This window comes from Panthera uncia (assembly GCF_023721935.1).
Source record: "Panthera uncia isolate 11264 chromosome A3 unlocalized genomic scaffold, Puncia_PCG_1.0 HiC_scaffold_11, whole genome shotgun sequence".
Taxonomy (NCBI): Eukaryota; Metazoa; Chordata; class Mammalia; order Carnivora; family Felidae; genus Panthera; species Panthera uncia.
In genome coordinates, this window is record NW_026057578.1 from 17169600 (window position 1) to 17184660 (window position 15061).

At 45.9% G+C, this 15061-nt stretch overlaps 1 protein-coding gene across 1 annotated transcript in view; it reads left to right on the forward strand.

Moving 5' to 3' along the window:
• The window catches only part of PTPRT (protein tyrosine phosphatase receptor type T), a 632313-nt gene that overhangs the window by 44522 nt on the left and 572730 nt on the right, over positions 1-15061 (forward strand). The window contains exons 2-3 of the mRNA XM_049650393.1: positions 2504-2775; positions 9278-9359. Of these exons, the coding sequence (XP_049506350.1) occupies positions 2512-2775; positions 9278-9359 (346 nt within the window). The 5' untranslated portion in view covers positions 2504-2511. The remainder of the gene's footprint in view (positions 1-2503; positions 2776-9277; positions 9360-15061) is intronic.

The window sequence follows — 15061 nt, forward strand, 5'->3', positions numbered from 1 at the left end:
GCTCGTGCAGAGAAGATAATGCAGAAGCCTGATTTGGCCTCAAGTCCAAGTTACTTTCTCTAATCCAGTTTTGTGAATAATAAAATAGGAATTTTGAACTCTATCTGTCCTGTGTGAAATTACGTTTCTTTTTTGTTTTCTTTTGAGAGAGAGAGAGAGAGAGAGAGTGAGAGCAAGCGCAAGAGGGGGAAGGGCAGAGAGAGGGAGAGAGGGAGAATTCCAAGTATGCTCTGTGCCATCAGCACAGAGCCCAATGTGGGGCTTGAACTGACAAACTTGAGATCATGACCTGAGCCAAAATCAAGAGCCAGACGCCCAACCGACTGAGCCACCCAGGCATCCCTGTCCCGTGTCTATTTTTAAATTCATGCAGAATCCAAGGAGTATGGGCTTTGAATGCTTGGTACCCCCTAGAATCCCAATGAGCAACAGTGCCCAGTACTTATTAGCTGGCAGCTCCAATCTTCTGGGTTTTACGGTGCATGAATAAGGCTGCTTCCTAAAGTGGCTTACCTCAGTTGGGAATAAGCAGTCTTAAGGTTTCATTCTGAATTGAAGATTTTAGTGGTTAAAATGAGATTTCAAAGCAACAATGTTTTTCTAGGTAGGAGTCTTCGTCCCAGAATCCTGAGTTGATCTCCTGTGTTTTATGATGTAGTTTATTTCATAGCATCATGGGACTTTAAGTCACAGAGTTCAGCCCTAGCAGTTGATGGTGAAATTTCCTTAGACATCTCTTCACCTGTCCAGGCTCTGTTTAGCCACCTGTAGTGGCCAGGAACTATGTCTCCAGGGCCTTTGTTAGAAGGCCCTTTAAATGGAAATTTGCCTCCTGTGGTTTCTTTCATAGATCTGCCTCTCTAGCACCTTTATCAATTAGCAATTGCCACAGTAATGCTGCACAGCAAAAGAAGAGGAAACTCAGCGGCAAACAGCAGTGAGCATTTACTCTCACACTCGTGGGTCTGAGCATTGATTGTGGACTGGCAGATCTAGGTTGGGGTATTGACTGTGTGGCTGTGCTTCTAGCTACGGTGTGGGGATGGCTTGGTTCTTCAGTGCTGGCTGAGCTCGGTTCTTGACCCCACATGTCAGTTCTTAATCCTCAGCTAAAAGAGGCAGCAGCTAGCTGGGGCAGTCTTCTCCTGAAAGATGGTGATCGTGCAAGAGGGCGAGTGTAGCTAGGCATATGCACACTTCAAGCCTCTGCCTGATTCAGTGTGTTGACATCCTGTTGACCAAAGCAGGTGCGGCCCAAAGTCAAGGTTGGGGATATGGCCTCTGCCTCTTCTGGGAGGCCCGGGACATGAATCCACGGTGGGTTGAAGAACTATAGAAACAACCATTTAATCTGTCAAAGCAACTCCAAAGACGCTCCCTTCCTTTCTCTGGGCAGTCATCCTGCCTAATGCTTGAAAACAGTAGTCATGTCTTCTGCACAGAGTAAGAGTGTAAATGTGGAGTTGGAGAGAATCTGGGTCTCCTCCATCCTTCCCTGTCTGAGGGCCTGGGGCAAGTCATTCAGTCTTTAAATAGAATGAAAATCCTCTACTTCCCAGGCTCATTCTGAAAATTAAATTGAATAACATATTAAAAAGACACCAGGCATCACATTGGTTCTCCTGAAGTGCTTAGGAATTATTACTTACCCTCTATTCCAGGCCGGACATCTTCTAGTTGTCTCTCACTTTCTTTGGGGTCTTCCTTGCTTAACTGAATATATTCTATGTTTTATATGTCCTTCTGGGATACTTAGAATCATTCCTTGTGCTGAATGTAGTGTGAAGGGGTAGTTGTCAGTTATTCCTTGAACTGCATGCAAGGGTCCAAGCAGAATATGTTGGAAGGGCACTTCTTACATTGGAGACGTTTTGCATCCATTGAGACAGCCTGAGCTTGCATGAGGTTGCATTTCACATTTTGCACTTAGAGTTTGCACAGGTAGCTGTGTTCCTGGGGTTTTGTTCCATGTTCCCTTTGTGACCTGCTGCATGTGATGTTTCTTCTGTAAATTTATATAGACTGTCTACTTTGTATTCATACGTGTTGCCATCTCTCGCTTTTTAAAAAAAATGTTTTTTGAGAGAGTGAGAGCGGCGAGCATGCATGCACGTGCAGGGGAGGAGCACAGAGAAAGGGAGAGGTAGAATCCCAGGCAGGCTCCATGCTGTCCGTGCAGAACCTGATGCGAGGCTCAGTCTCACAAACCCTGAGATTGTGATGCGAAACCAAGAGTTGGACACTCGACCAGCTGAGCCACGAGGTGCCCCCATGTTGCCATCTCTTAATTTTTAAACTGCCTTGTTCAGTAGGTTTTCTAAATTCCCAGTTACGGAAGATGATACTCAGGTTGAAAGATAGGATATGGCTTCCTCAGGATCAGTCAGAAGCTCCTAGAGTGACTTGATTTCTGGCCATTAGGTTTGTGGGTATGACTGATTATCAGAAGGATTTTCTTTTTCTCTCTTTGTCTCTACCTCCCACCCCCTTTGTGGGTCTCCAGGATCCTTCATGATGGTGAACAGCTCTGGGAGGGCCTCTGGCCAGAAGGCCCACCTTCTCCTGCCGACCCTGAAGGAGAATGACACCCACTGTATCGATTTCCATTACTACTTCTCCAGCCGTGATAGGTCCAGCCCAGGAGCCTTGAATGTCTATGTGAAGGTGAACGGCGGCCCCCAGGGGAACCCTGTCTGGAACGTGTCTGGGGTCGTCACCGAGGGCTGGGTGAAGGCAGAGCTTGCCATCAGCACCTTCTGGCCACATTTCTACCAGGTATGGCATTTCATGGTTTGAGTTTTTAAAAAGTAATCGTATATATCTCTTGACCTACCTAGAGTTGTTAGGCCAAGAAAGGACTTGCTTTACTCATTTGTGCAACTTGTATTTACTGAGCCTCTTCTAGCAAGGCCCTGCAGGTGCAGAGGCGATCCAGCGTGGCCCCTGCCTCCCTGGAAATCATGCTCAGGAAGAGGAGACTAATACATAAATAAGCAGTTACTGTAGTGTGGGACACAGTGGGCTCTCCGGGATGCTGAGGGAACAGAGACAGTGAAGTCTTTTATAAAGTAACTGCTTAAAGAGACCTGATGAGGGACATTCTGTTATTATCCCTATTTTATGGATGAAAAAATTGAGGTTCTGAGAGATGAGGTAACTAGTCAAAAGATCACCCCTGAGGAATAGAGCATTTGGGGGAAAAGCAATTAGGAAGGCTTTCAGGCGGAGGTGGCAGCTAGGCTAAGTCTTGAAGGATGAATCAATAATTATTGAAAAAGGAAGGGAAAGGCATTTGAGTTGTCAGGGATGGTGCATGCCAGGGGCTGGAGGAGCGAGTGAGAGAGTTTTTCAGAGTTTGGAAACTCTCCCTTGTTTCAGGGTAGGTCGCAAAGGAAATACACAGGGAGCTAAGCTTGCAGAAGAGAGTTGGTCGTGGATGGCTTTGAATGCCAGGCCAAGGAGATTAAGTGTAATCTCTAGAGCAGTGCCACTCAAACTGTTGCAAGAGACCTTTTTTTCTTCTCAATTCACTGTGGCCCCGTGCTTTCATGACTAGTAAAAATGTCACAGCAGTGCCACAGTGCTGCAATAGTTTCTAAACACCTCTCCCACTTGCCCTATTTACCTCACTGCGGGCCGAGAATGCATGGGGCGTAGGCTGGCGTCAGTCTGCAGAGCGTGCCTGGGGGAGCACAGCTCTGGGTCCGCTTGGCCTGGGACTCTTGAAAGCTTTTCTTTTTTTAAAACAACTGTATGCATTTAGGTACAATTTACATATCCTAGAATTTACCCACTGAAGTGTGCAATCCAGTGATTTTTAGTAAATCTAAGTTGTGCAGTCATCACCATAAACCAGTTTTAGAACATTTTCATCACCCCCGTAAATCCCTTCTGCCTATTTGCAGTTATCCCCATGCCTACTCTTGAAAGGTTTTAAGTAAGAAAGTGACATAGTCAAATCAGCATTTTGGAGAAATTTCTGTAGAGTCTGAAGCAGAAAATGGCCCCGAGGCTGGCAAGGTTAGTGGCTGGGAGCTCCTCAGGCATCCTTCAGTTCAACATCTATGGTATGTAGTCCCTTCAGATAGACTGTGCAGGCAGCCGCAAACAATATGGAAATGAGTGGAAGGATGTAGCTGTGTTCCAGTAAAACTTTATGTCTAAAAACAAGTGGTGGGCCAGATTGGACCTCCAGGCCATGGTTTGCTGAACCTTGATGCAGGTGATAAAGCCGAGGTTTAGAGATGGATACTGAAGTCCAAGGGCACACAGCAGATCATTGGAAAAGTCGGGGCCTGAATCTTGATGCCCAGGCCCAAGACTACCCCCTGTATAACTGAGTATAAAGTAAGTGTGTCTGTAAGTCCACAGATACCCCCAGTGAGGCCTTAGGACTCCAATTGGAAAACCTCTACGTAGGGCCTGATGTTAAATGGATTATAGGGTAGGGCCACAGATGCAAGTATAATGAGCAGGAAAAGTGACCCAGGTGAGGACAGTGCCACTCTTGGCGATGCTCTTCGATGGGATACAGAGAGGGAAAAGGACATTTCTTGGATACCCTCTTTGTCCCAGCCCTGTGGTAAGCATATTGCCTCTAATTTATCTGTGTAGTAACTCCCTGTGTTGGGAAGGAGCAAGACTTGTGTTCTAGAGTAGGGCATATTATTGGTAAACTGAGGTTCCTATAATCCTGCGTAGGTCCTCTGGCTCCAAGCTCAGTTTCTTGCTTTTGGGGGAAAAGGCCCATTATGAGAATCTTCCACTCCCTAGCTGTGTAATGTTGGATGTATCCTGTCATCATTCCGAATCACTTGCTTTCATTTGTAAACTGGAGAGGGAAATCGGTACAATGGAGGGTTCTTCTGTGCATTGAATGAGATTGCATCTATATAAAATGACATGTCAGGCTTGCAGTAGCCGTCAGTAATTATTGGAGAGAAGGGGGAAGAACAGAGGGGAGAACAGAAAAAGAGGAAGGGGGAACGATTTCTTCTTTGAAGAAATGGCCACTGTGGTTGAGTTCTGCTCTGTAAGCTCTGTACATCCCTGTGATAGGCAGCTTCATCTGGGAGAATTTTCTCATTTCCAACTTGTCGGCTACTACAGCATCATTACGTTACATTATATCCTCTGCTGTGAGCTTTGTGGTGAGAAGGCCACTAATGCACCAAAAGCAACAGTTTAGAACAGACACGTCTCCCCCACCACCTCAGACATGCATGTGCGCGTGCGCGCGCGCGCACACACACACGCACACACACACACACACACACACACACACACACACACACAAAACCACTAATAGTCCCATGGCCATACACACACACAGGGGCACACACAGGTGCACATACACCTGCATGCTCCCAGATTCAGCACCCACACATACATCCAGGGGAGAGAAGGGGAGATCTATCAAGAGATTCAAAGATACTTGCAAAGTGGATTTTAAAATTCATCGGACCCTAAGCTCCCGTCCTGCATGTATGATTCTGTGGACTAAATACAATTTTAGTTTTTAGCAGTGCTGGGACTCAGATCCTGATGGCTTGTGTATTCATTTATTAAAGTCATATTTCATAGTTGCAAAATTGACTTTTAGCTCTGTAATAAACACAGAAATTTCATCTTTTCTATTAGTGGGCTCTGTGGCACCAGCGTTTCAGCAGGGCCCGGGGTGAACTCCCCCCCTGCCTTCTAGCCCCACACCTGCCTCCTCTCAGGAGCTGGGGCTTATTAAAACTGCCTAAGCTACACTTTAAATCTCTGCCCCTTTGCAGGAGATATTAACTCTATTTTATGTTTTTAATGATTCTAAACTGTTCTACCCCAAGATTTAAAAAAAATGAGAACTTTTTATCAATTACCTGCTCACTGTGTTTTCTATCACCAGCCTAGGTGAAGTGGTCTTTTATTCATTGCTTATAATTGCTATGTAGACTCATGAAATCTAGGACCTGCCTGGCTTGGATTCAACTGGACTTGAAGTCCAGTCTCTTTCTCAGGGATCTGTCACTCTCTAGGATTAGCAACTTCACTCACAGTTCAAGGGGGTGCGTCTCACAGAGGGGGCTGCTCTCGCCCACCATTCACACTCTACCCCATCTCCTCTCTCCCACCTCCCCTTCTCTGCTGGGCAGTAGATCCTACTCCTCATCTTAGCCAGGCCTCATGGGGCTGGTGTGGGTGAGAGGCCCTCTTGATTTCGGCCTAAAGAATCCCTCTCCATGAAGATATATGTGGTCTTCTTCCTGTGAGGGGAGCTGGTAGCCAACATTTTTCTCTCTCATCTTTGGATAAAATGTTTGCAACCCCTTGAAACTCTTGCTATGCAGATTCTGTGCTCAAGGACCACCAAAAGGGAGGATAAAATGCCAGCTCCCTTAAACCATGTCCTGACATCTCCTCCCCCTCCCCCTCCCCTAACATGCACACAACCTGCGTTTTAGAGAGGTTGAGGATGATTCCTCTCTGAGCCTCTCCTGGGAGATGATTTGCTGGCTTTTCCACAGCTTATGCATGGAGAGATGTTTATGCCTTTCCATATAAGCCCCAGGAGGTCTTTAAAAGGTTTTAGGGGCTGGGGCATGTGTAGTTGACCTTAGGTCCACATAGTGGCCTTAAGGTTGAAGAATGTCCTGCAAAGAAGGTGGGTTTCCCGGCCTGAGCCTTGGGCTGCATCTCTGCCCCTCAGGGTCCCTGCTCCCTTACACTGACATGGAGTATTGCTAGGTGTTGGTAAGCCTCCTTCTGCCTGTATTCCACCCCACTCTCCCTGCCTGCTATAAACAGACAACACCAAAGTAGCCTTTACAATTCTTTACTCACCTTAGTGCCAGCCTCATCGAGAGTGTTCAGGGGACCTGCCTCAGCAGTTGAGTCCAGGTAGGCCTTGGAGGGTTCAGCATGGACCTTCTTATCTTTCCTTTCCCTTCCAGCACTATTTCTGATATATCCAGTCTCGTATCTGTGTTGTTGACTCTTTAATCCCCAGACACCAAAGGTGTCTATCTCATGACAGCTTGCATGATTTTTATTAAAAAAAAAATTGTGATTCTGGAATGGCATGCTAAAGACGCATGCTCTGGGCTCCTTCATGTTTGTGAGCATTTTCCTCTGAGTGATTTGGCAGTGACAGAGAGAGGACTTTCCCAGTTCTTTCTTGGGAAGCGCTTTATTCTCAGCTGTATCCAGAGTCTGCCCTTTGGTATAAATACACTATGGACCTAGCTCTAATGTCTTGTGAGTCTGGAGCCTTTATCAATGAGTTGCTGGGCTGCCATGGTCCTTTTCTCTATGCTTCTGTGCTTTTTCCCGACCACCCTTCCCTAACTCCCTTGGTTCCTGCAGCCACATGTGCCTCTATTTCCATGTAATTCCACATGGACCCAAAGTCCAGCTTCCACCATTTTTTGCCAGTCATGACTTACACCAAAGAGTCTGTTGAGAGAATGAACTTCAGTGGAAACTTGGGGTCGTGGCTACAGGGGACAGTCACATCAGGGAGTCTATTAGCTTCCTCCTCTCCCCAAACCTGCCACCATTCCCTCACATTCCCTCTTTTCTTTCCATCCCTGTCTCAAGAGTAAGAACAACAATAGTAACATTTACCAATATCTTACCATGTATGTTGCAAGCAATTTATAATTATTAACTCATTTAATGGAAAACGAGAACGTTCTTTCCCTTGTTTATTATGGAATATTTTTCTTCTATTTTTGAGAAACCCAAATCTCACCTTTACAAAAAAACCCAAATCTCATGCTTTACAAAAAAAAAAAATTCTCAAGAATTCTGATGAATGAAAGATTCTCTCTTTCATTATAGAATTCTTATTTCTGCAGAAGAAGGGAGAGATAACACTGAACTAATTAATGTATGTTTCACTATCACACACCCATTCTCCCATGACTTGTATTCATTGTATTCATTCATGGAACATGTGTTAATAATTAGGATAGCCCAAGGTCACATGCTTAGTAAGTGGTGTAGCCAAAACTGCAACCCAGGCATTCTGATCAAGAGCTCAAGCATTACACTGTCTTCCTTCTTAAGATAAAGATGGGACACTATCTATTGAATTTGGCAACTATGAGGTTGTTGGTATTTGCCATGAGAGCAGTTCTGGGGAAAGTGTTGGGGGGAAAAGTCCAGATTATAGTGGGAGGGGGGAGTTTTGCTGTGGGAAGTAAGGAAGTGTTGAGAGTGAGTGTTGATGAAACTACTGAGAATCCCAAATGTGATAGTAACACAGCTGGACTGTGCTAAAGCAGATCCTGCTGCCAGAGGGTAGCTTTTAAAGAATATGAGAAGCCTGAGCATTTATACCTATGGCTGAAGCTGATGAGAGATAAAGACCATTGGAATTAGAGAGGTCAACGGCATTAATCACAGTGTCCACATAGTCACATCTTCTAGGTGAAGTTAGTGGGTGACAAGGACAGCTGTTAACTGAGTTGTAAAATTTCCACTGAAATACACAGTTTGGGTGAGAGTCAGAATGGAGAATTCAAAGAACTTGTTGCCCTTGAATTCCTGGATACCAACAGTTGTGTATGGGGCTTATCTTCAAGAGGTATTATTAAGAAATTGAGATTGAGGAGAGAGACCAACCAAGAAACAGACTCTTAAGTGCAGAGAGCAAACTAATGGTGACCAGAGGGCAGGTGGGTGGGGGGAGGGGAGAAATAGGGGCTGAGGATTAGGGAGTGCACTTGTGATGAACACCAGGTATTGTGTGGAAGTGCTGAATTGCTATATTGGACACCTGAAACTGTATGTTAACTGTATTGGAATTAAAATTAAAAAAAAAAAAAAACTCAGATGGAATATATTCCTGGGGGATGTAGAATCAAATCAGGGTAAACCCTCCTTGGTTTATGGTAGCTTCTAAGGTAAGCTCCTGTCACAGTTCATAAGAAAGTTTGGGATATTAGGAAGTAATTCTCTGTGTTTCACTTGAAACAGCAATGAAAAAGGTGCAGATTGGGGTTTCAAGCCATGTTTGGGTTGTTTTTCTGCATTCAAGCGTTATTTCTGAAATCCGTTAAAAATATTCCGTGTGGCTGATTCTTCTTTGGCTGGTCATTAGAATGTGGCCTTTTTACCTTGTTTTGGAAATCCGAGGCAATTGGCAGGGTAGCGTGCTAGAGTAATGTAGTGCCTCTTTGAGAGGCTCTCATGGGAAGCTGAAAGAGAAGGTTTAGGGGCTGGGCGGCTTCCTATAATGCCTACAACCACTTCTGCAAAATTGACTCTTCCCCCATGTGTGTTGCAGGTGATATTTGAATCCGTCTCTTTGAAGGGTCATCCTGGCTACATCGCTGTGGACGAGGTCCGGGTCCTTGCTCATCCATGCAGTAAGTCTGTTCCCTCCTCCTCACAGCCTTGCTCCATGCCGGACTGGGAAGCTTGGAGGCTGTAGTCCCTGCACCGCCATTCATTCAGCTCACAACCATTTCTCACCCTCCTTTTTAATCCTTCAGAAATGCTTACATACTCAATGCAATCAGTCCTGAATAAATTTGTCATTTTGCTGGCCTGTTCAACAGGCAGTACCTACAGGAAATTTGCAGAGAGTGGCAAAACATCTTCGTTTGAATCTCTCCCCGTCATTAAGGGAGTCTAAAGTCCTGATTGTTTATTAGTGGGATTCAGACCACTGAAGTGGAAGAATTAGAAGGCTTTGGATGGAATCTTGTGCAATTGTCTTAAAAAAAAAAAACACCACCAAAACACTGGGCAAATTAGCCACTGCTCACTCACGGGGAAAAGTACCCCAAAGCTATTAATTCTTTAAAAGTAATTTTAGATACACTCATCAGCTCTGTGTAGACGTAGGGAGAGATTTATCATGTGGTTAGTACTTCTGGTACAGTATCAGGAGTCTTCAAAGGCATACTGCTCCTTCTGTGCCCATCCACTTTCCCCTTGAAGCTCCTTTTGTTGTATTTAGGCTGAGATTTCTGGATGTGTTTGTGCAAAGAACTGTGGTTCCCAGTTTCGAAAAATCCCACAGGCAGTTGGTGGCATCATATCTGGTGACATTTGGCTGGGGGGGACTGTAACCAGAGGGATACACATGGGGATTAGGGTACCTCCGAGGAGGGCTAGCTGGGGTAGCAGCCGTTCTGCATGTTGGAGATTCCCATTAATTTATTGGCGGCTGTCTGGTTCCAGGTATCTCCCGGAGGGCCCTCTCTACTCCCTTGTCTTTGCCCCTGGTTGTTACAGGGCCTTTCAGTCCTTTCATTTTGGAGCTGTTTTCAGTTCAGCCCCATCCATGTTGCTTTAATTGAAATGACACTTTCCACTTCTGCAATGAATTGTTAGCACCTTGAACATCACTTCCTTCCCCAGCACTAGAATGCCATTGTTGGACTCATTGCTTAGAGCACCTTCTTTGGAAGAATTTGGGACAAGTTCCAAAGGGTTTTGGCAAGACAGTCTTTGGGATAATTGTATTTTGTGTCTGTCCAAGAGAGCCCCTCTTCCCCTAAATCAGCCAGCCTCTCAGTGCTGAGATCCTACTGGGTTATTCATTGCTCTGGTCTAAACTTCCTATCCTTTGAGTTACTTCCTGGGTCTTTGGGATTTCAGTCATGCCTGCTGACCCAGACCTCACATGAAGAAGTCCCCCCAGCCACACAGTGTTTATATAGTAGATACTCGGTTAATCCCCTCACCTGGATTAAGCCTTCCCCTCCCTGGCCTTCTGGGAATCAGCTGCCCATTAAAGAATGATCTTTGACCTCAGACTGGACAGCTGTGTCAGGAGATGCCTGCCCTCCCTGCGGTCTCCTTAATGCCACACACCCAGCTCTGCACAGCTCTCCCAGTTTTGAGGTAGTCTCTCTGTGAGACCAGGTTAGTTTCCCCAAGCCCTGTGCACATCCCATCATCGTCGGGGACCCTCACCTCTGCTGCAGCCTGCCACACCCCTGCTTCTTACTCAGCGCTTGATGTTTGCACTCTGTCTTTCTTTGGCTCTTCCCAGGAGAATCCAGTCTGGCTTTCTCATAAGGGATCCCAGATCTCTCCACTCGAGCTGGAGTTTTCCCCTCTGCTGTCACCCCACCTGATACCTGTCCCTTGTTCCAGTCTTAGCTCTGCCCCTTGATTCCAAGCGCTGTCCATGGTCTGCTATGAAAGCCAAATGCTCCCTTCTCTCTGAGAAATCTCTATGGGAGAGGGTTGTCTGGAGGGTGTTTGATGCTCCCCACCCTAAAGTCTCATGCCCCCCCCCCTTTGGAATTCTCCCCCTCCTTGGGGATGCTCCTGAATTTAGGATTCTCCTGACAGCCTCGTATTCCTCCTGCTGAGGAATGTGGATTGCGTGGTTACGGAATTGCTGAGAGCCAGTTACCCAGCAAATGGGCCATGGGATATAACTCAGAAAGACGTGACTCTGGCTGTGTTCCTTTGTAATGTGAGTGCAACACGGAATTCAGCCTTGATGCTTAGGCACCTTAAGCTTAAACTTCCCAGAAGTCAAAATGTGAGGACACTGCAATAGTGTCTGGAATTGGAAAAATTCCACTTAATTATATGTACAAATACTGGCAGTGCATATAGTCCTCAGGGGTCTATCCATAGCTCCTGAGTTGTGTGGAGGTGAACGGTACCTCGCAAAGGCCCCTGGTTAAGTTCTCTGCTCAGTCTACGTCTACTCCAGCTTTTTATTTATACTTCCTTTCAGTAAGTAAATTATTTGTGCATTAGCTATGTGTCAGGAGTTTGTGCTGGACACAGGGATACTTAAATGATCAAGTTGGTTAGATCCTTGTCTCCGTGGTGTTAACTTAGCAGACTTGCATAGGGAGGAAAGCTACTAAATAAGTAATCTTAAATAGTAATGAATATAATTTCAGATAGTGATAGTGCTGGGAATATAATAAATGTGAGTGGCTGGCATGAGGGGGGAGTCCTTAGAGTCTAAGGGGCAGGGGAGGTGTCTATGCACATGTGGTCTGAGCTGAGACGGGAGTCCCCTGTGTAGTGATCTAGGGAGTGGGGGGCATGCCAGGCATTGGAAGCAGTAAGTGCACATGTCCTGCACTGGGAATCTGCAGGTGCTGCCAGAACACCGAGAGTGTAGGGAGCGTAGGTGTGGATGAAAGTGGGAGGGAGGCTGAGGCCTGACCACTCAAGCCCCTGAGAGTCCTGATGAGGTTAGGTTTTAATCTAAGAGCAAAAAGGAGCCAGTGGAGGGATTTATCCTAGGGATTGATTTGATCTAAGTGTTACAAGATCACTTTGGCTGCTCTGTGGAGAACAAGTTGAAGGGGAGTAGAGAAGTGAGGAGACCTATCAGGGGGAAAGTTCTGGAATCACGGAAGACGTGGTAATGGCCCGGACCAGGCTGGTGGAGAGATGTCCATTCATCATGCAGCATATGCTTCCTGAGTGTATACTCCAGGACAGGCACTGCGCTGGGTGGATGGGAGTAACTCTCTGCCCTCATTCATTCTCTGCCCTTCCACTGGGACTGAAAACACTGGAAATGAAATCGGCAATTATGTGATCTACAACAGAGTGTAAATTAGTTTGCTAAGGCTCCCATACAAAACCCCACAGTCTAGGGGGGCTTAAAAAGCAGAAATTTATTTGCCCGCAGTTCTGAGATGGAGATGGCGGGGTTGGTTACTCCTGAGGCCTCTCTCCTTTGCTAGCTGTGTTCTCACATGGGCTTTCCTTTGTGCACACATGCTGGTGATACATCTCAGTGTGTCCAGATTTTCTCTGCTTATCAGGACACCGGATAGATTAGATTAAGGTCTGCCCTAGAAGCCCCATTTCCAAATACGGTCACAGTCTGAGGTGTTGAGCAGTAGGGCTTCAACATAGAATTTGAGGGAGGAGGGGCGCCTGGGTGGCTCAGTCAGTTGAGCATCTGGCTTCTGATTTCAGCTCGGGTCATCATCTCATGCTTTATGAGTTCAAGCCCCATTGTCTGTGCTGTTAGTGCAGACCTTACTTGGGATTCTCTCTCTCCCTGTTTCTCTGCCCCTCTCCGGCTCATGTGCGTGTTCTCTCATTCGTTCTCTCTCTCAAAATAAATAAATAAATAAAGAACTTGGGAGGCGGAGGAGACACAATTTACCCCATAACAGATGGTCACCAGTGCTGTGAAGAAACAGGGAGAGAGGTGGACGGATCAGAGATACATTTAGGAGGTAGAGTCAGCTGGTCCCATTTGATAGATTAGTTCGGGAGGCAGAGGCATCAGAAACGGTGCACTCCTGGATTTCCAGCTTACGCAACTGGCTGGTGCAGGCTAGGCTGGGGTAGGTCTATCAAAGGTGGAGCCTGAGTGATGCCTTCCAACGTTCCCACCATGCACGCGTCCTTGGGGGCTGCTCATGGGATCATGAGTCACGCAGACTGCTAGAGGCTTCTGAACTGTCCTTTGGGTTGACAGTGCTTCTTTCCCTCTGAAGCTTTCATATTAATGCATTTATGACTTTGCTTACGGTTGTTAAAATTTTAACTATATGGAGAAATATACATTCTCCCCAGGCCTTGTCATTCTCCACTTCTGTCCTCCAAAACATTTTTTCTATTAACATCAGGTCAGTGCTTATCAATAGGCGATTCCACGAAATACTCCAAAAGTTCCAAGGGGTTAGTGCCTGATTTGCAATTGTAGTCTCGATCGATCTGAGCTGAAGTTATGACTTTGAATGATTGCCTCGCAGCTTCCAAAACAGTGACCGACACAGAGGCGTAATACTCAAAGGAAATTATTTTCTCTTACAAACTGGAACCTCTCGTCTATATTTTATAGCCCATTTAACATTTTTGTGTTATTATAAAAGTGTTTTAGCCATAGTCCCCCTCTGCTGTCATTTCTCAGCGTTAGCCCTTAGCAGGGTGGCCACCGCAGTGGCAACCACATATAATAAATGTCAGCACAGTTTTTTCCACCGGGTTTCTAAGTTTCTTGCTCCCAAGTTGACTTCTGGAATTTTTTAGACTTTTTTTTCCTTCTCATCACAACCTTCTGGGGCCATGTCACTGAGCCTGTGGAGTGTCTGTACCACATTTCTAATGTGTGTACTGCTCTTTCTCCTCAATTGCGTGGCTTCCTACTGAGGACCGTCAGGCTTAAAGAGCGAGAGAAAGGGCACAATAATATGTCTTTGGATGTTGCACTGACATCTGCAGGAGTTTAAATGTCACCAGCATCAAGGCATTTTGCCCCAAATGCATAGCTAGTTTTCTGTTAACCCCATTCAGCAGGATCCCACTTTGGGGTTGCTGGGTCTCAGTGGGGAGTGAGGGTGGAGTGTTTAAAACCACAAGCTGGAGGCCGACCTGGGCCCCAAGGACAAATGTGTTTGGTAAGTTGAAGCTGGCAGGATAAATTCTTTCTCAGAGCTGTAGATGGTGGGGGGGATAACAGTTGAGAGAGCATAGGCCTCAGAAGTGGACTGTGGTCAGGGGAGAGAGGGGGTGGAGAAGAGGGGTCAGAGAGGCCAGGAGCTCAGAGAAGTGGACTGAACAGGTCCCCAACATGAGGAGGATCCCCAGAGAGAGACTTTTGTTGTGAGGTGGGGATGAGGCCCTGGCTCAAAGAGCAGACACCAGAGTAAGGGCATGTAGAGAGAGTGCTAAGCAGGGAGGAGGGTGTTCTCCATAAGCTCCTGTGTCAGGAACCTTGATCGGCGACTAGCAGTCATGTGATCTGCAGCATGCTGCCTGCATTCATGGGGCCACACAAAGGCAGAAGCGGCCAGTGGGAATGATTCTGGATGACTTAGCTGGAGCCTTATAACAGAGACCACACCCAGAGGAGCAGGCCTGCAGATGTGTTTTGTTAGGTCTGCAGGGTGTTTGAATGCAATTCATATATGTGTGTGTGTGTGTGTGTGTGTGTGTGTGTGTGTGTGTGTGTGTATATGAATATACACATATATATGAATATCTAATATATTAGATTATATACATATATATGAATATCTAATATATTATATTAGATTATATAAATATATATGAATATCTAATATATTAGATTATATACATATATATGAATATCTATTATATTACATTATATATATAT